The sequence below is a fragment of the Canis aureus genome, chromosome 19 (assembly GCF_053574225.1).
Source record: "Canis aureus isolate CA01 chromosome 19, VMU_Caureus_v.1.0, whole genome shotgun sequence".
Lineage (NCBI taxonomy): Eukaryota > Metazoa > Chordata > Mammalia > Carnivora > Canidae > Canis > Canis aureus.
The window spans coordinates 42,401,951-42,429,805 of NC_135629.1; the positions used below are offsets into that span (position 1 = coordinate 42,401,951).

General features: G+C 37.7%; 1 protein-coding gene across 4 annotated transcripts in view; it reads left to right on the forward strand.

Moving 5' to 3' along the window:
- The window catches only part of SMARCC1 (SWI/SNF related BAF chromatin remodeling complex subunit C1), a 173,930-nt gene that overhangs the window by 77,384 nt on the left and 68,691 nt on the right, over nt 1-27,855 (forward strand). For all 4 annotated transcript variants that reach the window (XM_077859077.1, XM_077859078.1, XM_077859079.1 and 1 more), the window contains 8 exons: nt 1,925-1,962; nt 5,906-6,027; nt 9,704-9,775; nt 11,937-12,050; nt 12,853-13,006; nt 13,489-13,602; nt 19,429-19,488; nt 26,874-27,132. In XM_077859077.1, coding sequence (XP_077715203.1) covers nt 1,925-1,962; nt 5,906-6,027; nt 9,704-9,775; nt 11,937-12,050; nt 12,853-13,006; nt 13,489-13,602; nt 19,429-19,488; nt 26,874-27,132 — 933 coding nt within the window. The remainder of the gene's footprint in view (nt 1-1,924; nt 1,963-5,905; nt 6,028-9,703; nt 9,776-11,936; nt 12,051-12,852; nt 13,007-13,488; nt 13,603-19,428; nt 19,489-26,873; nt 27,133-27,855) is intronic.

Below are 27,855 nucleotides of genomic sequence, written 5' to 3' on the forward strand. Positions count from 1 at the left end.
GAAATTGTTTTAACTGGTCCATATTCTGCCACATTCTGTCACCTAGCTCTACACATACTCAGTCCTTTTCTGTTTTGTTCTGTTTTGAAATATCCAAAAGGTCAAGATCCAGCGGCTGAGGTGAGCATGTGATTGTCCACATCTGGAAGGAGGAAGAGAATGTGTATAGTTACCGTTTAGGAATCAGTAACCAGGATATCTGTCCCTTCTACTTCAGTATTATTAGAAGTCTATTTCCATTGGGTACAGGACTATCTTAGGGACAGAAATCTGTCAAACTTAATTTAAATGGTATATAGTTTGATCAGAGAGAGATCATTAGGTTGTGTTCCCACCATATAGGAAGAAACTGGTTATTGTGTGGTTAAACAAGATCCAGAGGACACAAAGTTCATTTTTGACAATCTTGTTCATCCCTTCCTAGAATAAAAGTAGTTGCTCTGTAGAGCCAGATGACCATAATTTATTTACCACACAGGGAATCCTGTATTCCTGCTAGCAGATGTTTGTCTCACTTCCAAATCAAGCAACAGTATCCATTTCTGTTTTGCATGAGTACCTGCCAGGTATTCTGCATATGTTTGCTTTTCACTGTAAAACCATGTTAGCCCCATGTCATTGATGAGGAAGTGGAGTCTTGAGGGATTCAGTAATGTTTCCAAGCATAGAGCTGTTAAGTGACAGAGCATAGACTCAGGTCCAAGTCTGTCTACCTTTCGTGCCAATGCTTTGACTGCACTCTGCTTTTGTGCTGTGCTCATTTCTTCCAGACTTTGTTCATGCTCATAATGACCTTTGAGATTTGTGAAGGGGTCAGGTCCATTCCCACTTGAGGCCCTTTTACCACGCTGCATCCTCTATGGGAAATGCTTGCTTTGTCTTTTCCTTACATTTTAGGTAAAATGTTAAGCTTTTCAGACAGGCTTCCCTCGTTACGTACTTGGAAGGGTTCACCCACCCAGCCCCTCTCTAAAATATATTGATTTGTTTTCTTCTGATACCATCTGATATCTTTTTGTGTGTTTTCTCTTCCATCTCCTGCCACTCCTAACTGGAATGTAGACTCCATGAAGACAGGGCCCTATTCTTGTTCTTTATTGTGTCCTTAGCATTTGGACTGTGACTGGCACGTAGTAGAGGCACTCTGTAAAATACATTTGAAAGTTTGGGGGCTGCCTGTTCATGTATTATCATCTTTGTGTATTCCCTAAAGTAGAGGTTGGCATTCTTAACTCAGCAAAGGGCCAGGTAGTGAAGATTTTAGACAGGGCCCAAGGTCTCTGTCACAGTTAATCAACTTTGCCATTATAATACAAACATAGCCTTCATTCGTATTTAAACAGTAGACACACTGGCACTTTAACTTTTCATTATGGAAATCAGCTGCCTGGATTATTTTATAGTTGGGTTTACTCCTTTCCTTTTCTTTTGCCAGACCAGCATTTAGGTCCCGGAGTCCGCCATCCTTAGAAGACATTAACACTCTTACCAGGACTTTGTCTGCAGTGATTGATTTTCATGTCTTTTCTTTACTCCTCATTTCCTTCATTCATTTCCTCCGAGATCCAAAATGTCATTACTTTGTTTCATCAAACCTCAGGAGACAAGAGCCCTAATCAAGTCCCTTACCTTTTATTAGCAAGATCATGACTAAGATAATAGCCCCAGCAGTAATTAATTATAAATTCCCTGTTCTTGGAAATTTTTAATTATTAATGCTTTGAAGTTCTCAGTTTTTTGCTTCTGTGTACAATTCCAATTTACTGAATTACTAGAGGTGGATCTGTTTTAATAATGCTCTATTTCTTTCCTTTTGTCTGTTTGTAACAATTACTTAAAATTTTTAAAATTACCTTGAAGTTTTCAAGTAATACAAAGAGTGTTTACCTGTTTTTTAAATAAATTGTATATTTTGATTTTACAGATGAGCAGGATGAAGAAACAGTCACAACAGGAGGAAAGGTAACAATTTAGTTAGGGTCTGTTGCAGAAGTAGCTGTCTAGGGGTCCTATGTATGGAGCAGAAGCACTGATTGGAGTTGTCCTTAGAAATGTTCACTTTTGGGACTCCTGGGTGGCTCAGCAGTTAAGCATTGGCCTTTGGCTCAGGGTGTGATCCTAGAGTCCCGATATCAAGTCCCACATTGGGCTCGGCTACCTGTGTGGAGCCTGCTTCTCCCTATACCTGTGTCTCTGCCTCTCTCTGTCTCTCTCTGTGTCTCTCTCATGAATAAATAAATAAAATCCTTTAAAAAAAATGTTCACTTTTGAGGTCCTTCTGATTTTTTTTTTTTTTAAAAACACACCACTGATTAAGTCTTTCTTGATTCCTAAAATTTTGTCGAAAAGAAGTTTCTGTCTTCTTATGTAGTGTTCCTCTTATGCTCTAGTTTCTGGTTCTCTTATAACCCTGGTTGCAAAGTGTAGTAATCAGTTGACTACAGTGTTCGAAGTGTCCTCTGACAGGACAGATGAGCAGGTTGCCTTGGCTTTCTCATTTCCATTTCTCTGAGTGCATCTTCAGCACATAGCCAGTACCACCTTTGAGCATATTGTCAACTTTTTTTGAACCCTTAAAATCAGCTGCTTTCTGTTTCATCAGTCCTATGGTAGAGACATAGCAATAATTATGCTGTTGAAAGATGTTGGATTTAAGGCAGGATTTTCCTTTCCTTTTTAGTAAATGGCCCATTGTTCATTCAAACTCATATATGACTGTTATTAAGTGTAACCCCTAATCCTTAAAATAGCAATCTCCTTGAAATAACTTCCTTACTTTGTTGAAAATGGATAATTCTTTTTCATTGAGTCAGAGAAATCCCCCAAATTGACTGACTGACTTTCTTTCTTTCTCTCTCTCTTTCTCTCTCTTTCTAAGATTTATTTATTTATTCATTCAGAGAGAGCGAGAGAGAGGCAGAGACACAGGCAGAGGGAGAAGCAGGCTCCATGCAGGAAGCCTGATGTGGGACTCAATCCCGGGTCTCCAGGATCACACCCCGGGCTGCAGGCGGTGCCAAACCACTGCGCCACCGGGGCTGCCCCTTGTTTCTTTTTCAAGGAATGAACCTATTTATGATAGAATTTCCCTAAAACTTTCAAGAAACTCGTCTATATAAGGTTCTTTAACTGAATTGCTCTATTTATTCTTTTTTTAAAGATACATATATTAAGATTTGTTTATTTTAGAGAGCGTGCATGCCTGTGCTTGTGCAAGTAGAGGGAGGAAAAGAGGAGGAGAATCTTAAAAGCAGATTCCTCACTGAGCTCGGAGTCATCCTACGACCCATGAGATCATGACCTGAGCTGAAACCAAGAGTCAGGCACTAACCAACTGAGCCACTCAGGTGCCCTAAAGATTCTATTTTTAAGTAAGCTCGACACCCAACATGGGGCTCAAACTCACAACGCCGAGATCGCACGCTCCACCAGCTGAGCCAGCCAGGCAACTATATGATTTTTTTCTTTAAAACCAGACTTCTTTATTAAAGAGCTACTTAAGAACCATTAACAACTGTTATATTTGTAAAAAAATGTCATCATTTAGTGTAAATACTATTGTGTGATAATAAAATCAAAATAAAAAGCCAAAAAAATTGACCTGTAGAAGATTTTTTTTTTTTATGCCAGGAGGGTAAACCCTATCTTGTAGAGGGTATCTTGAAACCAAGGCCAAGTCTATTATATAACTGAAACCTAAACTGGTTAGAAGTAGTTACTCTGACTGCTAGTCCCAGGATGTCATCCTATGCATGCCCTCACTCAGATAATTAAATAATAAGTTATTGGCTTAATAATTGCAGTGCTAGTTTCTTCCTGGTTATAAAGGAACTTTTTTTGCATTCTAATTGAGTTTCTGACATCTGTACCTCAAAAATGCATTAACGCATGAGCATATTTTTTTACTAGCTCCCCTGTTTTGGGAAATAACATTTCTCACCCTTGTCCTCAGAATTGTTTCAACATCATTTAAGTAACAACGAGAGTTTCCTTGGGGCTTTCATACATTATATTTTTTTCGATATTCATTAATCTTAAGGAAATTAATTGTCCTAAGTTTCTAGGCAGTAACACTAGATCCTCACTTCAAATACTGTAACACAAGACATTTACGATGAATTAACTTAAAGATAGAAATTAAACCATGGAACCAGTATAAAAGAGTGCGATTCAAAATTTAGTTCTTTTTTTTTAGATTTTTAAAAATTTTATTTATTCATGAGAGAGCGAGAGAGAGACAGAGACACAGGCAGAAGGAGAAGCAGGCTCCATGCAGGGAGCCCGATGTGGGACTCAATCCCAGGACTCCAGGATCAGGCTCTGGGCTGAAGGCAGGTGTTAAACTGCTGAGCCACCCAAGGATCCCCAAAATTTGGTTCTTAATAGAAAAGAATTTCATAAGAATACAAACAGTAAAACACTATAGATGAAAGGTTGATAGATACAATGATATAACTGTAGAAAATTGGAAAAAATTTGTCAAAAAATTATTTCCTCTGGTATTCTTGATAAAAATGTGTGATCAAAAGTTAATTATGATGAATGAGTAAGATAAATAGAGATTGTTAGATATTGCACAAGTCGTTTGGTCTGGAATTTTGAAACATTTGAAGGTCATAAAGTAGCCCCTTTCAAAGGAAGGCAAGAAACTAAAAAGATGTATCATATAATGTGTGGATTTTTTGATCAGGTTCTGGTTTAGGGAGGAAAATGTATAAAGGGCATTTCTGTGTTAATTGGATCTATTTGAATATAAACTATATATTACATAATGCTCTTATTTAAAAGTATTTACTGGGAAAAAAAGTATTTACTGGTAGCATAAGAACTATTTTTAGGTTTTGACCCAAAGCAGTGATTTTTAAATTATTTTATTAGCCAGGCCAGGTTTTTAGGTGGAATCATTTGTAAAACCTCCAATGAATCTGATAAAAATCAGAACTTTCAGCAGTGAAAGTGATTGAAGGTCCTCAAACTGGGCTTTATGGAGTTACGCTTTGTTTAGAACCTCCCAGCTCTGTGCAGCATTTACTTCTCCATTAAAGAGGTGATAATAGGGCAGCCCCAGTGGCGCAGCGGTTTAGCGCCGCCTGCAGCCCAGGGTGTGATCCTGGAGACCCCGGGATCGAGTCCCACATCGGGCTCCCTGCATGGAGCCTGCTTCTCCCTCTGCCTGTGTCTCTGTCTCTCTCTCTAGCTGTGTCTCTATGAATAAATAAATAAAATCTTTAAAAAAAAAAATAGGTGATAATAACTGTTATTGTGAGGAATGAAAGAGGTACGGTGCATATGGCCACTAGCAGATAGTTACTGATCAGTCTTTGGTAGGGGAAAGCTTATGCCTTATTAGTGTCTTAAGTCACCTCCTTTTTTTTTTTTTTTAAGATTTTATTTATTTATTCAGGATAGACCGGGTTGCGGGGGGAAGGGGAGCAGAGACACAGGCAGAGGGAGAAGCAGACTCCATGCAGGGAGCCTGATGTGGGACTTGATCCCAGGTCTCCAGGATCACACCCCGGGCCGAAGACGGTGCTAAACCTCTGGGCCACCGGGGCTGCCCTTAAGTCACTTCCTTATAAATAACTTGAGAACTAGTCATTTAGATTTGTGACCCTTGAAATCGATAAAACTGGAAGTAAGAAGCAAGCTATTGTGGGAAAAATTTTGGGCCTTCTCTGAGTTAATTCCCTCATCTGTAAAAGAGAGGAATAAAATCTGTGTCATCTGGACATCTTACAGAGGTACTTTAAAAACTGTGAAAGGCCATTTTCATTTGAAATTTGTTTTTCAGAGCCTTGAATTTGGATCAGGTAGCTTCATTTTGTGCCCTAATATGAGAAGTTTGAAAGTTGTTACATGTCTCTGTAGTTCTCTGTTTCTCTAAACTCTGGCTTCTTTTCTGTAGGAAGATGACGATCCTAGCAAAGGTGATCAGAGTCGCTCACTTGACCCTGGAGAAGATAATGTGACAGAGCAGACCAATCACATTATTATTCCTAGCTATGCATCTTGGTTTGATTACAACTGGTGAGTGGGCCGTGTATACCTGTAAATACAGTACTTAGATGTGGGAAAACTTCCCAGAAATTATGTTGGGTCTTTCTGCCCAAATCCCTATGTCACTAATTACTGTCAAATTGGATGAAGAGAAATGGAAAGTGATTTTCATTTTTACTTTGGAATGTGTTCTTTTTTTTTTTTAAGTCTTTTTTTTTTTTTAATTTTTATTTATTATGATAGTCACACACAGAGAGAGAGAGGCAGAGACACAGGCAGAGGGAGAAGCAGGCTCCATGCACCAGGAGCCCAACGTGGGATTCGATCCCGGTTCCCCAGGACCGCGCCCTGGGCCAAAGGCAGGCGCTAACCGCTGCGCCACCCAGGGATCCCTGGAATGTGTTCTTTAAAGCAGTTGAGGGGGGCAGCCCTGGTGGCTCAGTGGTTTAGCACCACCTTCAGTCCAGGGCCTGATCCTCGAGACCTGGGATTGAGTCCCATGTCGGGCTCCCTGCATGGAGCCTGCTTCTCCCTCTGCCTGTGTCTCTGCCTCTCTCTCTCTCTCTCTCTCTCTCTCTTTCTCTCTGTCTCTCTCATGAATAAATAAATAAAATCTTTTTTTTTTTTATTTTTAAAAATTTTTTATTTATTTATGATAGTCACACAGAAAGAGACAGAGAGAGGCAGAGACACAGGCAGAGGTAGAAGCAGCTCCATGCACTGGGAGCCCGCCATGGATTCGATCCTGGGTCTCCAGGATCGCGCCCTGGGCCAAAGGCAGGCGCTAAACCAATAAATAAAATCTTAGGGGATCCCTGGGTGGCGCAGCGGTTTGGCACCTGCCTTTGGCCCAGGGTGTGATCCTGGAGACCCGGGATTGAATCCCACATCGGGCTCCTGGTGCATGGAGCCTGCTTCTCCCTCTGCCTGTGTCTCTGCCTCTCTCTCTCTGTGTGACTATCATAAATAAATAAAAATTAAAATTAAAAAAAAAATAAATAAAATCTTAAAAAATATATATATTAAAACAGGTGAGGGATGGAAACTAAGTTGTATTGTACCTAGGGATTGTAAAACTTTGTAGGTTTAGGCTTAACTTATTTAGAATCAGTGACATTTCAGATAGGCAAATATTTATTAATAGTAAAATACTCATAATATTGGTCTTCGTTATATGATTTTAAAATGTTAGGGACACCTCGCTGGCTCAGTTGGTGGAGTGTGTGACTCTTGATCATGGGGTTATAAGTTCAAACCCCACGTTGGGTGTAGAGATTGCTTAAAATAAAATCTTAAAAAATAATAATGAAGTTTAAAAAGAATTCCTCTCTTTAACTAATAATGCCTTCTTTAGAAGCCAATTTAAAAGAATAGGATGGATGAATCCCTTGGAACAATACCTAAGTTTTCCCTGAAACCACAGAATATGAGTCTAATATTGAGACTTCTCTGCATGCTTTTAAGATCAACTCTGAATGCCACTTCTAAATGTTTCAAATAAATAGAACATGGGACTCAGAGTAAGTATATAGCTCTTTTTTGAAGGCCAGTCTTCATTATATTGATGTGTCAAGGTATTTTTAAATGTGGATGTGTCTCAGTCTCACTGTTAGTAATTGTAATTACATGGTCAGATTCAGAATGGTTTAAAGGACACACTTGAAAAACTAGCGTACTTTTCCTTTAAAATTAAAAAAGTGCAGTCATAACAGTGTATAACTTGTTAGGTTTTTATAGGTTGCAGAACCACTCATTTACATCATAACCATTGCATGTCACAAAGCTTGCTCTTATGGATAGTGGAGATGTAAATCACGTCCCTGCTTAGTAGATAAAGACCCATCAGTGGAAGTGTTCCACAGTTGCAGTTGACAGTTGGAAGAACTCAGGTTTTCTGATTCTTCCTGACTCTTTCTTAGAACCTAAGGAATCAACTGCAAGCACTTCAGAAAAAGAAAGCACTTTGGGTTAAACATTCATGTGTGTTTTGTTCTTGGGTGAATATAGAAATTGTGTTTTTTTTTTGGCTCTTCCTAACCTTTAGCAATAAAGCAATGAGGTATATTAGAACTCTATATTTAATTACTTACAACTATTTTTATAGTAAAACTTGGGAAGTCATTGCACATATCTATATAGCATTAATTCGTCTTAGAAATTATCTTTCTAGGTGCTTTCAGGTAGTTAATTGTATTTGTAGTATTTGGCAGTACAGAGCCCACTCAAACAATTTAAATGTTCCCAAATAATGCAAGAGTGAATGCTTTTTTTTTTTTTTTTAAAGATTTTATTTATTTATTCATGAGAGAGAGAGAGAGGTAGAGACACAGGCAGAGGGAGAAGCAGGCTCCATGCAGGGAACCTGATGTGGGACTCGATCCCAGGTCTCCAGGATCATGCCCTGGGCCGAAGGTGGCCCTAAACTGCTGAGCCACCCAGGCTGCCACCCCCCCCCCTTTCACTGTTTAAGTGAAGTCTGTGCCCACCTTGGGGCTTGAACTCAGGATCCTGAGATCTAGAGTCACATACTCTATTGACTAAGCCAGCCAGACAAAGCCTTTGGTTACATTCACAGATTGATTTGATCTTCCCTGCATAACCAGTACATGTTGCATGTCTTGAAAGCCACTAAGAAACTGGAACATGTCATCAGTAAAAATGTTGATTAGTGTCAAAATCTTTGTAATAGATACACAGTTGGGTCATTTGTATAGTGCATTAGGCCTGATTTTTACATAATCTCTATAGTGCTTATTGTAACATTTTATAAAATTATCAGTGTCTTTTTTTTTTTTTTAAGATTTTTATTTATTTATTCGTGAAAGACCTAGAGAGAGAGGCAAAGACCTAGGGAGAAGGAGAAGCAGGCTCCATGTAGGGAGACTTATGTGGGACTCGATCCAGGATCACGCCCTGAGCAAAAGGCAGATGCTCAACTGCTGAGCCAACCAAGCATCCCTAAAATTATCAGTGTCTTTATCTCAATATTAAAAATCCGTTCTATAATTTTTTTAAACGCAGTAGATTGCTGAAATCTTTTTAAAAAATTCAGCTTAGCACAGAGTTTCTGAGGACTGGGCGAAAGACCGCACTGATGTTAAGAGTTTGAGAAACAGGGCAGCCCTGGCGGCTCAGGGGTTTAGCGCCACCTTCGGCCCAGGGCCTGATCCCGGAGACCTGGGATCGAGTCCCACATCGGGCTCCCTGTATGGAGCCTGCTTCTCCCTCTGCCTGTGTCTGCCTCTCTCTCTCTCTGTCTCTCATGAATAGATAAATAAAATATTTAAAAAAAAGAGCTTGAGAAACTGATTATTGTAAATGCCATCATCTTTTGACCAGTGGTTCACTTCATCAGTTTGTTGCCATGCTAAGTACTATGATGTCTGTCAGCCAATTTCCAAAGAACTCTTTGTATGTTGTGGCTTGTCATGTGTTATGTCAAGAACATTATAAAATCTGTAACTTCACTGCGTTGGTAGAAGTTTTTGAGTTTGGTTACAGGAATAGAAAAACTACAATTAACTATCAAGGGTGAGAGAGGGAAAGCTTTCTTTAATATAGCCTGTTAATACATAGGAACTTTTACAAGCCAATTAATTTTTAAAAATAATGCTCAGTTTTTGGATTTATCAGTTTTACTTTAAAAATTAAACAGCTCAAATTTCAAGATTTTATTTTTCTAAGAGGACTTTTTTCCATTCCCCAGTATTCACGTGATTGAACGGCGTGCTCTTCCTGAGTTTTTCAATGGAAAAAACAAATCCAAGACTCCAGAAATGTGAGTGAAATGTGAAGATGTAATCCTGATACTATTACTTACTTTAGAATGGGGCCAGTGTCTAGAAAATTTATTCATTTGAATGTGTTGGGCAGAGGTTTTTGTTTTTTTTTTTTTGGGGGGGGGGAGGGCAGAGGTTTTTTAAAGCATATTTTTTAGTTCATTTTTGCTAATGTGTGGAAGTTTGCCAATGTGTTATTCCATTCAGAACAGTGTTCATATCTTAGCCACACAGAATTCCTTGCTGTAAGGAAATTGTTCTGGATTTTTTCTACCTTCATTCACATCTTGTACCTACAACCTTGAACTACAAGCCTGTCAGCTTTTAACAGCTGAGATTGGATTCAGTAACAGGCATTCACTAAAACAGGTTTAGGTTTCTCCCTAACAGTTCTTACCTTACTTTATATATACATATGTATTATAGATAACATATATTTATGTATAATAATTTAGGAGAAAGTAGGAATCTTTATCTTATTTTCCTGATGAATGACTAGTAATTTAAAGAATGCCAAATATGACATAGCTGCCTGTAAATCAGTCCTAAGTACATAAAACATTGTTGTGCTTTTGCATTGGAAATACAGAATCTTGTATTGGATGGAAGAATCTTGTCAGGAAGTATTTTTGCCTTTGCCTAGTGACCACTAAAAACACATTTCTGGAAACGCTGTCCCCGAAAATAAATCCATACCTATATCATACTATAAATACTTTTCTGTATATTACCTTTTAGTATTAATTCATTGTTTGCTATGCTCACATGACTTCACAAATAGATGTCTCTTATTTAAATTGGTAGAGAAGGATAACTGTCCACATAAAACACATATTGGAATAATTGAATAATATTTTCTTGTAAAAGATTGTCCATGATAGTTTGAGATTTGAAGATTAGATGTCAAAGATAATTCAACCTTTCTATAACAAAGCTGTAAGGATTCATTTAAAACCACAATCACAGATTTGGTATAAGAAACCCTGATAATTTTTTTTCTAGTTAGACATGGTATATTCTTTTGGCTAACTTGGCAATTGCTACCATTTGTAAATAGTTCCAGTTCTTGGCAGTCTCTTGTTTAAAAGCACAATTTAGCATTTTAGTTTCCGTAAATCTAAAAATTTATCTTTAGATCTTTGTTTATCCACTTGTCCATATACGAGAGCTTTTTTGAGCAGGGTACCTTCTCTACTCTGATGTAGTCACCCTTAACTTGCTAGATTTTTGTTTTACTTTTGTGGCGAGAACTTTTGCTAGCTCTCTAGCTTCTTTTCACTTGTTTTAAATATTTTGTCATAGAAATGCTTAGGGATGTTGTGAAATCTGCTGTGACTCAAAAAATCAGTTTCTCTCTCTCTCTCTCTTTTTTTTTATCTGTTCTTGTCTTAGCTTTGATTTTGCCCTCATGGGTTCTAGTCCTTGCCTAACTGGGTATATAGCCACTGACCTGACCCACATGTAGCTCTAGGAAGAATATAGAGATGAGATGGAACATGTGTTAAGAGCATAGATTCCAGAGTATCTCCCTCCACCATGTTGAATTCTAGCTCCATAGTTACTAGCCTTGTGGTCTAGGACACAGTTTTTAATCACTCTGTGCTTTAATTTGCTTGTTGATAAATGAGATGATAGTAGTAAACCCTACTTTATGAAGAAATTGTGAGATTTAAATGAATTATGGTAGGATACACAGTAGTTGGGAGACAGCCTAAGTGACCAGGTGTTATTTGCAAATTCAGCAGGGAACTAAGGATTTATCCATTCACCACTGTGACCACTTTTGTATTTATGTTCACATTACTATTATCATCATCATTTTTAAGCGAACTCTACCCATTGTGGGTCTTGAACTCCCCTCCCCAAGATCAAGAGTCACATGCTCTATCAACTAAGCCAGCCAGGCGCCCTGTGTTACTTTAACTTCATCAGATTTTACTCCATTTTATTTATTGTTTTTAAATAATAGTGGGTTTTCTTTTGCATATTAGGGGTTTTTATCCTTAGTTACATTCATGACTGTAAATAGTCAATACTATTGTTGGTTGGAATATTGACTTTTTGGTGGATTTGGTTGGAATATGATAATTTTGGGCTCTGTGAGTTGTTATTTCTGAAAGGATGTGTGTCTGCCTTATGAATTTTGCCTCTGCTTTTTAGATACTTGGCATATCGAAATTTTATGATTGACACATATCGCCTAAACCCACAAGAGTATTTAACCAGCACTGCTTGTCGGAGGAACTTGACTGGAGACGTGTGTGCTGTGATGAGGTAAAGATGCCTGACTTTTTCTCAGACACTTCACTTTAGGTGGTTACTGATGCATTGCTGTTTAATGTTTGATGAAACAAGATCTTTTCTTTCTTAATAAAATACCTTAATCAAATATCTTTTATTTAGTTGTATATTTAATACCGTGGCATTTTCTCCTCATTTTAAGATTTTTATAACTGACATCTTTTGTTTTATAATGAAATCCTAAAACGACCAGGGATGGAGAGTGGATAAGCTCTGTACAGTAGATCTATCTAAAGAAGCAAATCACATGTGAATCTTCTGTTTGAATTTGGTCTGTGTGTGAGTTCTTTCACCATGGACTTCAATGAACATTTGTTCTCTGATTTCTGTGATTGAAATAATTAGGCTTTGTACTGGGTTTTGGGGTGCTTTGCTGTCAATATTTTTTTTTTTTTAATTTTTATTTATTTATGATAGTCACAGAGAGAGAGAGAGAGGCAGAGACATAGGCAGAGGGAGAAGCAGGCTCCATGCAACGGGAGCCCGATGTGGGATTCGATCCTGGGTCTCCAGGATCGTGCCCTGGGCCAAAGGCAGGCGCCAAACCGCTGCGCCACCCAGGGATCCCGCTTTGCTGTCAATATTATTTTGAATTTACAGAAATTGTCCCTCATACAACAAACCAAAATTGTTAATTAACTTTATGATGGTTCATAGCCTGCAGAGAACATTTACTTGTTTTGTTGTTTTTATTTTTTAATGAAATGCGATAATGGTTATGAAGGAAATGAGATACATTCCCTAGATTTTAACTTTATGAGCTTTACTCTTCCAGGGTTCATGCCTTTTTAGAGCAGTGGGGGCTTGTTAATTACCAAGTGGATCCAGAAAGTCGACCCATGGCAATGGGACCTCCTCCTACTCCTCATTTTAATGTGTTAGCTGATACCCCCTCTGGGCTTGTGCCTCTACATCTTCGATCACCTCAGGTAACTTAATTATTACATTAATATTATAGTTTTAGTATTAGTAATTATTACACTAAAAAACTAGTATTAGGCATTATTATTACACTGATTATACACTGATGTGTGAAACTTCTTCCCTTTCCTAACTTTTGGAAAGTGGATATCCACACACATACATTCTTGAAAAGATTAGTATGTTAACCAGATTTTATATAGCCTTAAGTTAGAGTAGCATGAGTCTAGGGCAAGAATTGTTCTTTACATGAAATGGTAGAGCATATTAAAGAAAATCTGTTTACTGTTTTCTCTGGGATTTAAGAGAGGCAGAAAAATGTTGCTTATATAGTATGTTGCAATGTTGGAAGTGTAGGGCAAAGGTTTGGATATTTATTTTTTTAATAAAATCTCCTTACATGTCAGTATTAAACAGTACTGTAAAACCTTCTATCCCCCCTTACTTTGTAGAGGTTAATACAGCCATCTATCATTTGTCCAACTCCTAGGTCCCTGCTGCTCAGCAGATGTTAAATTTTCCTGAGAAGAACAAGGAGAAACCAATTGATTTGCAGAACTTTGGTCTTCGCACTGACATTTACTCCAAGAAAACCTTAGCAAAGGTAAGGACTTTTTTTTAGAAACAACTGGGCTGCAATCCAGCATGTCCTCTTCTTTGTCCTAAGAAGTGTCATTTTTCATAAGAAACTTAACTGTCTATAATGTAAAAGGGTACACATTCTACTTACTCTGTTGGCATTTTATAAAACAAGTCATTTACCATTTTTTCTGTATGGTTAGAATGGTAGGTATTTTAAACTAACTCTGATTAATATGTTAAATAAAATGAGAAAAAGTGGAGAATTTCAGCATAATTGGAATCTATACAAAGAATCAAATGAATATTGGATAATTAAAAAAATACACCCGAAATTAACTCATTGGATGATTTTAGCAGCAGGTTGAGCACAACAGAAGACAGGATTAAATGAGCTCAGACTGGGGGTGCCTGGGTGGCTCAGCAGTTGAATGTCTGCTTTTGGCTCAGGGCGTGATGCTGGATCCGGGATTGAGTCCCACATCAGGCTTCCTGCATGGAGCCTGCTTTTCCCTCTGCCAATGTCTCTGCCTCTCTCTGTGTGTCTACATTAATAAATAAATAAAAATCTTTCTAATAAATAAATAAATAAGCTCAGACTGGGTAGTAGAGCCAGCTGGGTGAGGGAGGAGGACAGAAAACAGAATGCAAGGGACGCGTGTTTATCATTAGACACCTGTAAGAAGAGAAAGAATGAAGCAGAAGTGTATTTGAAGATGTAATGGCTGAACATTTTTGATTAAAAAAAAAAAAAGATACCAACTCATAAGAGAGTCTGAACAGATCCAAAGTTGGATACAGAGGAAACCATGTTCAGTCATATCATGCTTAAACTTATCTTAAAAACCGAATCTTAAAAACAGCCACATTTTGAGGCAGTGAGCAAGTTGGAGAACACATTAAATTCAAAGGAACAGTCATAAAACTGATGTCTGACTTTTCAACAGAAACACCAGAAGCCAGAGAACAGCATAATAACCTTTAAAAACGCTGAAAATGAAGCTGTTCTGGAGTTCTGTATCCAGTAGAAGTACCTTTCAAAAGTGAAAGGCAATAAAGACATTGATAAAGGAATGAGGGCATTACTAGTACACAGTGTAGGAAAACTGAGGGAGGTTTTTCAGGATGAAGGACTTTGATCCCTGATGGATGCACATGACTAGGAAGGAATAGGTCCAGGGGAAAGAATGAAAGTATGATTAAATATAAAGGAATACGGACTGTTTAAACGGTGATTGTTTTGGGGGGTTATACCTTAGAGAAATGACCAAAGTGGCAGAAAGAAGACAATTACATGGACTTAAAAGTCCTGATATCATTTAGAAATGTGATAAAAATGCTGATTCAGGTTAAACTATGTAATACTTTGCAAAGCATTTTGGAAGAGGACTGGATCCATGTGAAAGTGCCAGAAGAGGTCAACACTTCAGTCAGCGAAAAAGAGGTTTTCTCCTAATTCGTAGTAAAAAAAAATAAATAAATAAACTTTTCGAACTAAAAATGGTAACAATATATCTTTAGGTTTACAACATATAAATGTTAAAGAACAAACATGGCTCAAGGTATAGGAGGGGGAATTGGAAGTATACTGTATTAAAGTTCTTCTACTAGATGCCATGTGTAAAGTAGTGTTTGAAGATATACCAGGACAAGTTAGAGATGAATATTATAAAGCATAGGGTGTTTAAAGATCTGTAACTAATAAATTAATAATGGAGATAAAAATAATAACACTCCAAAAAACTTTACTCCATAAGAGAGAATGAAGAAGAAAGGCAGGGGATAGATGTGCTGAGTAGAAAATAGCAATATGGTAGGTGTACATATGGCCCCAGGGCTAGTAATAACCTTAAATGTAAGTAGTTCTAATATTCCTGTTAAGCAGCAGAGATTGTCAAATTGCATAAAAAACTAAGTACAAGCATACATTGTCTACAAGAACTCCACTTGAAACATAAAAAGAATGAGAAAAGGCATACCTTCTAAACATTAATCAAAGAACACCAGGGTCATTCTGTTAATATTGCAAAAGTTAGCACAAGTTAGGCTTTAGGGTTAAAGGACAGGTTATTTTACCAGAATTAAACATTCACCTTTCAATATAATAAAGGAGTTAATCAAAAGGACATAATTTTCTTAAATATGTATACAGTTAATTTAAAAACTTCAAAATATATAAAGCAAAAACTGATAGAAAGGAACAATAGGCAGACACACAATTATAGTTGGAAATTTCAGCAGTGCCTTCTCAGTAATTGGTAGAATAGGTAGATTGAAAGTAAGATAAGACTTAGACCAGCACTGTAAACCAATATGACCTATTTGGTATGTAGAAGGCTGTATGCAAAATAACAGTAAAAACACATTTTTTTTTTAAGATTTTATTTATTTGAGAGAGTGTGGTGGGGGGGGGGGTGCGCAGGGAGAGGGAAAAGCAGACTCCCCACTGAGGACCCAAGATCATGACCTGAGCTGTGAAGGCTGATGCTTAACCAACTGAGCCACTCCAGCGCCCTTAAAACACATTCCTTTAAAGTTCTTGGGGAACACTCACCAAGATATCTTCAATACTAAGCCATAAAATGAGTCTCAAGAAATTTTAAAGGAGTGTTACTGTAAAATATGGTTGTATGATTTCATACATGTGATATAAATGTGGTTGAGTGATCACAACAGAATTTTTAAAAAAATTTTATTTATTCATGAGAGACAGAGAGAGATTGAGGCAGAGATGGAGAGGGAGAAGCAGGTCCCACGCAGGGAGCCTGATGTAGGACTCGATCCCAGAACCCCAGGATCACGCTCTGGGCCAAAGGCAGTCGCTAAACCGCTGAGCCAACCCAAGGGATCCCGATCACAACAGAATTAAGCTAAAAACCAAAAACAGAAAAACAATAGAAAATTAATGAAATAAGAAGATGGTTATTTGAAAGGATCAATAAATTTGATAAGTCTCTAGAGTGGTCAAGAAGAAAAGACACAAAGATCACAAAAGAAACGAGAGAAATTTTTTTTTAAAGATTTTATTTATTTATTCATGAGAGACAGGCAGACACACAGGCAGAGGGAGAAACAGGCTCCATGCAGGGAGCCCGATGCGGTTCTTCTTGATCACGGGACCCCGGGATCATGCCCTGAGCCGAAGGCAGGTGCTTAACCACTGAGCCACCCAAGCGTCCTGGGAGAAAGAGAATCTTAAGCAGATTCCTCATCCATCATGGAGCCTGACTCAGAACTTGATCTCACAATCCTAAGGTCATCATAACCTGAGCTAAAGTTGAGAGTCAGAGACTTAACTGAGTCACCCAGGTACCCTCATGACATGTATTCTTATAAGAGATGAACCCTGAGAGATTATTTGCAGACAGAAGAGGAAAGGGCAGTATGATCTTGGGTGCACAGGTTCAAATGAGGTGGCTACAAACCAACGAGTTTGCAGCAGCCATTAGAAAGCGGGAGAAGTATAGAATGAATTCTCTGAGAGCATCCACAGGGAGTGTGGCCCTGCTAACACCTTGACTTTTTTCTCAGTTGTGTTGATTTGAACTTCTAGCGTCCTCACCTGTGAGAGAATGAATTTTTGTTATTTTAGGCCATTAAGTTTGTTGATAATTTGATTATAGTAGCCACAGGAAACTAATGCACTTAATAGCCTTGTATCTATTATATCTGTATGTAGTGAAACACCTTCCTGAAAACAAAACTGTAGGCCCAAATGATTCTGATGCTTTTGTACCAAACATTTAAGGAATAAATAATACCAACCTATATAAACTCTTCTAGGAAATGAAAGTGGAGGGAACACTATTATAGCTAAATATACGTATACCCAGTCACCAAGCTCGTGGCTAAATAAATAAGATAAATGAGTTTAAAAAAGAATAAATATATTAAAAAATGTGCGTGGATGTCCTTAGCAGCCTTATCTAAGATAGCCAAAAGCTGTAAACAGTGATCAAGCAATAATGGGTAAATTGTGGTTTATTCAAACAATGTGATATTAACACAGAAATGAAAATAATTTTATTCTTAAGAATAATGTGGTTGAATGTCACTGATATAATATTAAGCCAGACCCACAGACTACACACTGAATGGTTTTATAAAGTTCAGATCCAAGAAAAACTAACCTGTGATTATAGAATTGAGAATAATGTGTACTTCTGTGAGTTTCTGTCAACTTGTAGTTTAAAGGAGAGACTCCTTGGATGTTGATTTGAGTGGTTGTTACATGGGTGTATATATGAAATTGTATTTAACTGTACACCTAAAATTTGGGTATTATACATACATTCTACCTCAATAGATAGAAAAGAACCGATTTCTAAAATTCTCCAGAAACGGCCACAAACGTCTCATGGGCCCTGTTGAGATTATATACTCTTCCCAGAGTCAGTTTTTATCGAGAGGGAAAACTACACTTTGTGGCTGAGAAGTGGAGAAATGCTTGCTGCGCACCTACCCAATAAATACCATCACATTTAGGTTCTATTCAGATCTTCCCTGTATTCAAATTTGTTTTCTTTAGAATTTGGGTGAAATGTTAATGAAATATGTTCCTCTTGGAGCTCCAGATCTGCTTGACTGTCACTTCTGAGGTTGGTTGATTAATAGATGAACATTTATCATTACAAAGTAATCCTTAAGTAATCTGAACAATGGGGATCCCTGGGTGGCTCAGAGTTTTAGTGCCTGCCTTGGGTTAAGTGCATGATCCTGGAGTCCCGGGATTGATTCGCACATTGGGCTCCTTGCAGGGAGCCTGCTTCTTCCTCAGCCTGTGTCTCTGCCTCTCTCTCTCTCTGTCTCTCTCATGAATAAATAAATAAAATCTCATTAAAAAAAAAAGAATCTGAACAATGTATTATGAATTACAGCTATATGCATTTTTTCTTCTCACAGAGTCATGCTGTAAGACTTGAATTCTACAATGCTTAGATTCCTCTTTATTCTCTATTTAAAGGACTAGTTATTTTTAATACATTTTTTGCAAAAATTTCAGAATGATATGTATTGAATACCATGGAAACCTAGCAAATTACAATTTAATTTTTACCCACGGTATGTAGCACAGTTATGCAGAAAGGCGGCATTGAATAATTTGAGCAGCTTTATTGTCACAAGGAAATCACAGAGTATAGAAATACTCTCACTTATTAAATTGTAATCTTCCCAAATAGTTTTCAGAGAAGGGATATGTTAGAATAATATCAGGTATACCACACATCCAGTCCTTTGCCAGTCTATGAATGGAGCAGGGCTTACAACTCAAGAAGTGTGAATCAATTGATAAATCCTAATTTTTATATAACACAAAGTTGGCTTTCTTTTACTTCTGTGCTCACGTGAACTGTCAATTAAAAGAGAATCTTATGGGAAGAGGGATTTGAAGTTTAAGGAATCGTTTGGTGATTATTTTAATCAAGAGGTGTTAAAAATGAGAATATGAACTTGTTGCAATTGGAACAAAGAATCCTTCAGAATAATTTATGTGTAGTACAGTTTGTCTTTGAATCTTGGAAAAAGTACTTCCTTCAAGTCATACCAGATACTTGCATTATGTTTATAATATAGCCAATTCGTGGTATGCATTAAAATATATCTTCAAAAGTCAAAACAGTAGAAATAATATATCTAAATGGTCTGTAAGTCCTTGATAGACAGCAAGAAACTGTTGAAATGGGTCTGCCTTTCTGTTGGAAGTTGAGAGTCCTTAAGTGTTCTATTCCTGTTGCTCAGGGATTTATTTGATGGTTTGCACAAAATAGCCCCCCATACTTTGAAGGGACTCCTGCCAAGCTATATTCAGCCTTCTGGAATGAGTACCTAACTTCTGGTTTTGTTTTTTCAGAGTAAAGGTGCTAGTGCCGGAAGAGAATGGACTGAACAGGAGACCCTCCTGCTCCTGGAGGTAAGCACATTGATAGCGGAGACCCTATATCCACACAGGAGATGGGTACTTAGTTTGGGTGACTCACATTTGAAATACATCTTGGAAATTAGTCCTAAAGTTTTTTGAACCATGTATTGAGTTTCAATAGAATTTTTTTGAACCATCATTATTTAAATATCATACCTTGAAGTGATGTACTGGCTATCAGTAGGGAAGATCAAGACTGGATATGTGTGTTTTTGGCCCAGGTTGGATTGTTTTATTTTAAATCTTTGCCACTATGAAACAAATACTAGAGCTTTGTAAGAGTAATCTAGATTTCTGATTTTTACTCCAAAATTGGAAGATCTGACAATTGTGGCACCTAATTCCCATGTAGCAATAATTGGCTGACCTGTAGTAGCAGATGTTCCTTTGAAGTGGAATGTTTCTTCTGATTACAGTTTTCTTTCAACTTAGCCCACCTCAGTCATCTTCATTGCATTCTCTAGTGCGTGTATGCGTTTGAGTCTACAACCTCCATATTTCTCAAAAGGATCCCAGAGAGGTAGATAAAGACCTCTGTCCCTGAAAATAACTATTTTGTTCTTGAATGCAGAACACTGTGGTAAACCAGTGACAGTTCAAGATACCTGTCATTCAGCTTGTTGAATGCTTTTTGGATTTCTTCATGTCTTTGGAGATTATTGCAAATACTTACACAGGTAGATCTTAGCAATTATTTCTATCCTAGAGAGTAAGAAATAGAGAATATTGGGTTCCATAATTATTTGCAATTTCTGAAGAAGGACCATTTGTCTTTTGTCATAGAAAAATCATTGGGTAAAGTGAAGACTGACACTACTTAGTATTTGTGGTTAGAATGTGCATTTGAGATCTACATTAGACCTAAATGAGTTAGTTTACTGTGAAATCTATTAGGAATGCTTTTGTCTATAAAGAACAGAAAATCTAACTAGCAATAGATCAAACCAAAAGGACACTGGGTTTTTGTTCAACTGGCTGTTTTTAGATTGGCAGTTCCATTTTTTAAGATTCTGTTTATTTATTTGAGAGAGAGTGCAAATGCACAAGTAGGATGGGGAGAAGTAGAAGGAGAAGGAGAAGACTTCTGGCTCAGCAGCGAGCCTGACACGGGGCCTCGATCCCAGGACCCTTGAGCCGAAGCCAGACACTTAACCAACTAAGCCACTTAGATGTCTCCCAGCATTCTTTTCACTGCTCAAGTATATCATCAGGTTCCTGCCTTTTCTATTGTTTTATTCCACTTTCTTTAGATGTCCATGTTCTGTTTCCCATGTGTTCTCTTCTGGTCACAGGAGGGCTGGTTTGTTCCCTGGCTTCATAACCCCATTCAAAATAGGAAGAAAATTGGAAAGGGCATTCCTGAAGCCTGTTCTTGGAATGAAAAGCTTAATCAGAACCCACTCATCAGTCTTTCTACCTCATTGATCAAAATGGGTTTCAGCTCACCAAGTACTGCAAGTGATGCTGGGAAAACAAACATGTGGTTTTCTAGTTTGATTAGTGGGGTCAAGTTGGAGGAAGGAGGTGATTGCTGCTGGTAACTTACAGTGCTGGCTCCATTTATAACTTTAGAGCAATGAATTGACAGAGGAAGAGAGCTCCGTTTCAGTAGAGTATTCGTCTGGTCCAAACTTGTATATCACATGTAATGTTTGCAGTTTAGAAATCAAGCATCGAATAGAAGATTAGACTAGGTCAGCAGTTCTCAAATTTTTTGGGTCTTAGGATGTTCTTACACTCTTAAAAATTATATCAAGGACTTCAAAGAGTTTTTGTTGGTATTTTCTGTGTTGTAAATTAAAACTGCGAAAACTAATTCACTTAAAAATAACAATAACCTGTTGCAAGTTAACATTTTTATGAGAAACAGACTTGGAAAAATAAAAGATATTAGTGAAAAGTGTGATGTGCATTAGCCATATCTGTAATGTCTGGCTTATTAGAATACAGCTGGATTTTTATACTTGTTTTCCATCATACATGCTGTTTTAATTTATGTATATTGAGAAAATCTGGCATGACCTGGATACGTATTTGGAAATGGGAAGGGTATCTCAATGGCCTTTTCAAATAATTATAAATATTTCTGTAGGATAGACTTTTGTGGCAAGTACGTATTTTTCAGAATTCTAATTTTCATGTAATCATTGGCAACAAATAGTTGTTTTGTTTTGAAGTGCATTACCTTTTATTTTTTATTACTTTTTTTTTTTTTTTTTTAAAGTAAGCTCGATCTCAATGTAGGGCTCAAACTTGGCCCTAAGATTAAGACCTGACCTAAGATCAAGAGTCAGATGATTAACTGAGCCACTCTGGTGCCCCTAGAAGTGAATTTTTGAGAGTCCTGTTTGCTTTTGAGAAAATGTCCAGTGGGCCATTGTGGTGGCAAGTATGTTCCACATACTCAGGAGGCTAAGGGAGAAGGATTGCTTAAGGCCCAGGATTCTCCACAAGAGTACACTCTGCCACCTGGGTGTCTGCATCAAGTTTGGCATCGAGATGGTGACCTCCCCAGAACAGAGGCCGACCATGATGCCTAAGGCAGGGTGAACTTGCCCACTGGAAAATGGAGCAGGTTGGAATTCCTGTACTGATCAGAAGATGTCTGCCAGATAACTGTGCCTATAAACTATGGTGTGTTAGCCCTTTGTTCTAGTAAAAATGATCTATGAAAATGGCTAGTTGAGCTCGAAACTCAAGTGATTGCACAGTGCTTTTCCTTCAGACAGCCATCATGCTTGGATGGTTATTTTAATCTTCTCATGTACCTCACATTTCATAGTACCAAATATTGAAAACAAGTGGGCTTTGATGTTTAGATTTGTAAAATTAATAATTTTAAAGTAACATTGGATTATTTTTCTGAGTATGTGACAGTGAAGAATAAAATGACAAAATTTTGTTAAGACAGTCTGGCACCACTGCCTTGATTAATACTGAGAGTAGGTGGTTCATTCACTACTGCTTTTGCACCGACCATACAGATGTCATTGTAATGAAAAAGGCAACAACGTCCTGTTGTTACTATGAAAATGGGTTGATCTCTGGGTCCCCCTGAAAATGTGCCCTATGGATCTTCAGGCTGCACTGAGATACACTGGACCTGATGACACCTGGTTCTGTATTGCCTTAATTTGGTTTTTCGAGTTGTTGAAACAGTTATTGTGTCTCTAAGAAGTTTTAGTTGTGTATTAACAACTTCCTTTTCTTTTTTACACCCCTCTTCTACTTTTCCTTATTCTCTATTCACAATCTCTCTCTCTGGATTAAATTTCAGAAAGATTTCTCTTTTTTTGAGTTTTTACCATTATTTTAATGTACTCTCTTCTACTCATTCATTATCAGTGATCTGCAAAGAGCTTCTTTTCTGAGCCACCCTTTAATTTGTTTCAGGACTGTTTTGTCCAGTCTTTTTGCCGTGGATATTAACATGAAAGTTGTCAGTACTTGGAATATAATAAACTTTCAGATTGCCTTTTGGGAATCTTTGGGTTCTGAGGAGAAATTTAATTGTGCAACACCAGGTGGAACACCAGCCTCATCAGTTCTTGTTCTTCCTACACACTGATAATCAAAGTTTTCTTCTCTTCCACATATTAATAGTGAATAGTAAATAGAGAGTGTGGACAGAATGCCTGAGCTGCTGTTTACCCTGAACATATCCAAGAAAACCACAGTATCCTAACACAATAGTGGATTTTTCTCCTGCAGGTGGAACCTGTCCAGTGGTTGGTTTTTCTTTTAATCATGCAGTTGAATCAACAGGTGTTTTCTGCACTATACAGAGGCTCCCCAGCAGCATTGTTTACCACTAACACCTTCTATTTCTCTAATTTAGTTATTGGTAATTAATAGCTTAAGAATATGAAGTCAAATGAAAACTTTTAATGGATTTATAGCCAAAACCAGTCAATTTTTTTCCTAACAAATATATAAATCTGGAAGATTCGTTAAAGTTTATGGTTTCCCCCCAAATCACACCATTTTATTAGACAGGTATGTCACACAGATAGCATCCCAACTATTTGAGATTATTCTTAGAGTACCTGCTTTTATGTTTTAAAACATATTATTTGGGATGCCTGGGTGGCTCAGCGGTTGAGCGCCTGCCTTCATCCCAGGGTGTGATCTTGGCATCCTGGGATCGAGTCCAACATTGGGCTCCCTGCATGGAGCCTGCTTCTCTGCCTGTGTGTCTGCCTCTCTCTGTGTCTCTCATGAATAAATAAATAAAATCTTTTAAAAAATAAAAACATGTTATTAGATATGGTCTCTCATCAGAGCACAGTTCTTTTTTTTTTTTAATTATTTATTCATTTATGATAGTCACACAGAGAGAGAGAGAGAGGCAGAGACACAGGCAGAGGGAGAAGCAGGCTCCATGCACCGGGAGCCCGACACGGGATTCGATCCCAGGTCTCCAGGATCGCGCCCTGGGCCAAAGGCAGGCGCCAAACCGCTGCGCCACCCAGGGATCCCTGGAGCACAGTTCTTTTGTGGAATGCTGCAAGTTATTATCTGTGGTTATGTTTGATTCATTGTCTTATTACAAGTATTGGAGGCATAGTTTCAGTTTTGCAAATAACCAGCTTGGAATCTACACACTGGATGAATAAATGCAGTTTGAAAGAGACCTTGAGTTGGTGAACATGAAGGCCAACATAAGGCTTTACATTCGGTTTTGAAAAAATATATTGCATAAGAGAAAGATGCAACGTGGAGACTTGTCCAAGTAGATTTCATTTGTAAAATGTGTTAGAAATTCCAGGTGTTTCACTGAAAATGAATCACCAGTTTAAGAAGTCACAAAAGGCTAACTCAGTTTTTCTATCAGTTTGAAATTGCACTGACAGGATCAAGGTGCCAGAATGGGGGAAGAAATGGTGCCATTCTGTTCCATAGTGATCACAAGTACTTAGGTCTACAACTGGTAACAGTAGTCTTCCTCATCATTTTAGTTCTCCCTGTCCTTGAAATTGACAGAACCTGCGTCTGGGAGCTTACTGGGTCTCCTTTGTTAACTTTAGTCTTTTTCATGCCTACTTTGCTTTCTCATGCTATGTATTTATTTTCCCTTAGATAATTAGTGGTAATGAAATCTTGTACCTGCAGATAAAAGCCATGAAGGTTATTAACTCTGATTGCTAGAAGAGTTCTTTACATGCTTTATACTGGCTAGATTACAGAAACAGTAGCGGTGGAAAATAGTAAGCATCAAAGAGTTCCTCATGGTTTGCATGTACCTGATAGCTTTCTTTTACATGCCAGTGAAGAAATACCTTTTTTTCTGTGTAATTTTAACTACATTTTAGATGAGTATGTCTTCCAATTAAAAACAAACACTAAAAACAGTTGTTTTGAGGAAAGTCTTTTCTTATAGGCAGTTGAAACAAAAAATGAGTGCCACAGCCTCAGCTTTACATTTGGAGCTGTACTCGGAGCACAAGTCATGTCCAGGGGGGATGGCTGTGCAATGGCTGGGTGACCCTTAAAGGACAGCTTCCTGGGAATGGACAGCTATGTTGTTGGCTTTAGTTCATAATATTTCAATAACTAGGAATAGTGTTTGGGATCTGGATATTCCTCAGACTTGAAAGAATAGGGCACGGGGTGGAGTGGGACAGAGTCCCAATCCTGTTTGGACTTAATTTCATAAGATATTTATGAGCAAGGTTATAGTTTTAGGCAGGAGAGAGACCGTGTCATGTGTGAGACATGACTCATTCTGGTAATAGGAGAAGGATGAATTTAAGGATAGAGAAACAGGGAATTCTAAGAATCCAGGTAAGGAGCAATGAAGGGACCCAGGTCATAGCAGAAAGAATGAAGGTGTTTTGTAGTACTATAAAATGTTTGCTAATATATCAGCCCTCTCCTTCCTTCCCAGCCAGTCTGCCACCATGTTCTGTCTGAAAACATCTTCAATTTCCTGTTATGTAATACTACCATCAGTGCCCAGGCTTGAAACCTCACTTTCTCTGCCTAATGCTTTTCTCGATACTGATTCTTTCTTGAATTTTGCCTGTCAGAGGATTTCTTAGTTGTATTCTGGAAAAAGAACTTCCTGAACTATATTTATTCTGGCTGAGGAAATTAAAGAAAGAAAATTTTTTTTAAATAAGTTTTTTTGAAAAGACTCTGGTATAGTATCCCCAAAAATCTCCCTATAATCAGAAGCATAAAATGGCCCCAATTATATCTTTCTGGCCCTGAGGATCCTAAGGAAAGAGATTGATTTTTCTTTTTTGTTAAAATCTGGGTCTTTTTTCTAAGTAAGTCCTTCTAGAACGATCTGAGGCCACTAGCTGTCCAGAGAAAACCCAGAATTAGCCTTGTCTTTCAAGGGATTAAATGAATAAGACAATTCGCTAATGTGAGTTGTGAGGCGTCCTCTACCTCTCTAGTAAGAGGACAAGCCTGGGGCAGCAGTTGGAGCCCTGGGTTAAGAATTCACCTTCATAAACGTAGAAAGAATCCTTATCATTGCAAGCTCATCTCATAGCATAGATGAGCAAATCAGGCTCTGGATCTGTTTTGCATTGTAGAATGTTCAACAGCATCCATGGCCTCTACTCACTAGATGCCAGTAGCACCTCCCCAGCTGTGCCAAGCAAAAATGTCTGCAGATATTACTAAATGTCCCCAAAGAGGCAAAATTGTGCCTGGTGAGAATCATGTGAGAATAGCAGCTTTGATCAACTACTGAATACCTTCTTTTTATCCATTTCCTTGATTTTCTTCATAACGTTGTGCCTCTCTCCCCTTTGGAGACTACTTTTACTCTTTTTTGAAAGTTGTTCAGCATTTTTCTCTGACAAATTATGAATTTTTAAATTGAGTATTTATATATTTTATAAATTTCAGTATTAGTTTCTTAATTTTTAACAAAAAAGACATGGAATTTGAATGGGATTGTGTTGAACCTGTTACTGAGCTTGGAGAGAGATGATATCCTAATGTATTTGTTCCCTACATACTTCATTTTTGTGGTATTTTAAATACCTTTTTTTTCCAATTTAAAGCTTTTCATTGAAATTTTTTTCTATTCCACATCTCTCCTGTGACTTTGTTAAACCTTTTAGTTTTAGTATCTTTTTGTAGATTTTTTTGGATTTTCTATATAAACGATTATATGTATTAATGAAAGACAGTTCTTCCTTTTATGTGTGTATGCTTTTAATTTTTTTTTGCCTGATTGAGATTTAACGTAGTTAGGAAAGCAGTCAAACCTACCCATTTTCTTGTGTGCCATATAATCATTTTCATTATTTTTTTTTTAAACACACCCAAAGAACAGTCACAGGCTTCTGATACTATTACATATCTTGGTTCCTTGTTACCTAATCCTAAAGCTCCTGGGTTTTTTTCTGTTACAGGCCCTGGAGATGTACAAGGATGATTGGAACAAAGTGTCAGAGCACGTCGGAAGTCGTACTCAGGATGAATGCATCCTCCACTTTCTGAGGCTTCCTATTGAGGACCCATACCTTGAGAATTCGGATGCTTCCCTGGGGCCCCTGGCCTACCAGCCTGTCCCTTTCAGTCAGTCTGGAAACCCAGTCATGAGCACTGTTGCTTTTTTGGCATCTGTGGTGGACCCTCGTGTGGCATCTGCTGCAGCAAAAGCAGCTTTGGGTATGGACTTGTTTGAACCATGTCAGCAACATAGTAGTTTCAAATAATGGTTTAGTGCTTTCTTTCATATATATGTTGTCTCAGATTTATGTGTTATCTGCTGCTATGTTAATTTCAGTTATACAGAAGAAAATCACATATTACCCTCTCCATATTATATTGAAAAGTATTATAATATTTATTTATTTGTTTTTAAAGATTTTATTTGTTCATGAGAGACAGAGAGAGAGACAGAGACACAGACAGAGGGAGTAGCAGGTTCCTCCCAGGGAGCCGGATGCGGGACTCGATCCCAGGACTCGAGAATCACACCTTGGGCCGGAGGCAGGCATTAAACGGCTGAGCCACCCAGGGATCCCCACATTATTGGATTTTATTGTAATTGGAACTTTCTCACACTATAAAAACCCTTTCTTGACTTTCTGGCTATTTAATCCTTGTTGTTTGCTTTAATATCAGTCTAGCCTGCAGAGTTAGATTAGTTTGGGCAGAAATTTTGATTGTTACTGATGGAAATTTAGAAATCTGTGTTATTTATATAATAAGATATTATAACATGTAAGCTAAAACGTAGAATCATCGAATTTCTTCAGTATACATGATTGTCTCATTTGGCATTGTTGTTTTGCTGGGATAAGACTGAGTCCCCAGAAAGATCACTATGCAAGACACTAATATGTTAGATTTTCTAGTGGTTTACGTTAAAGCAAAATCTTGTATAAA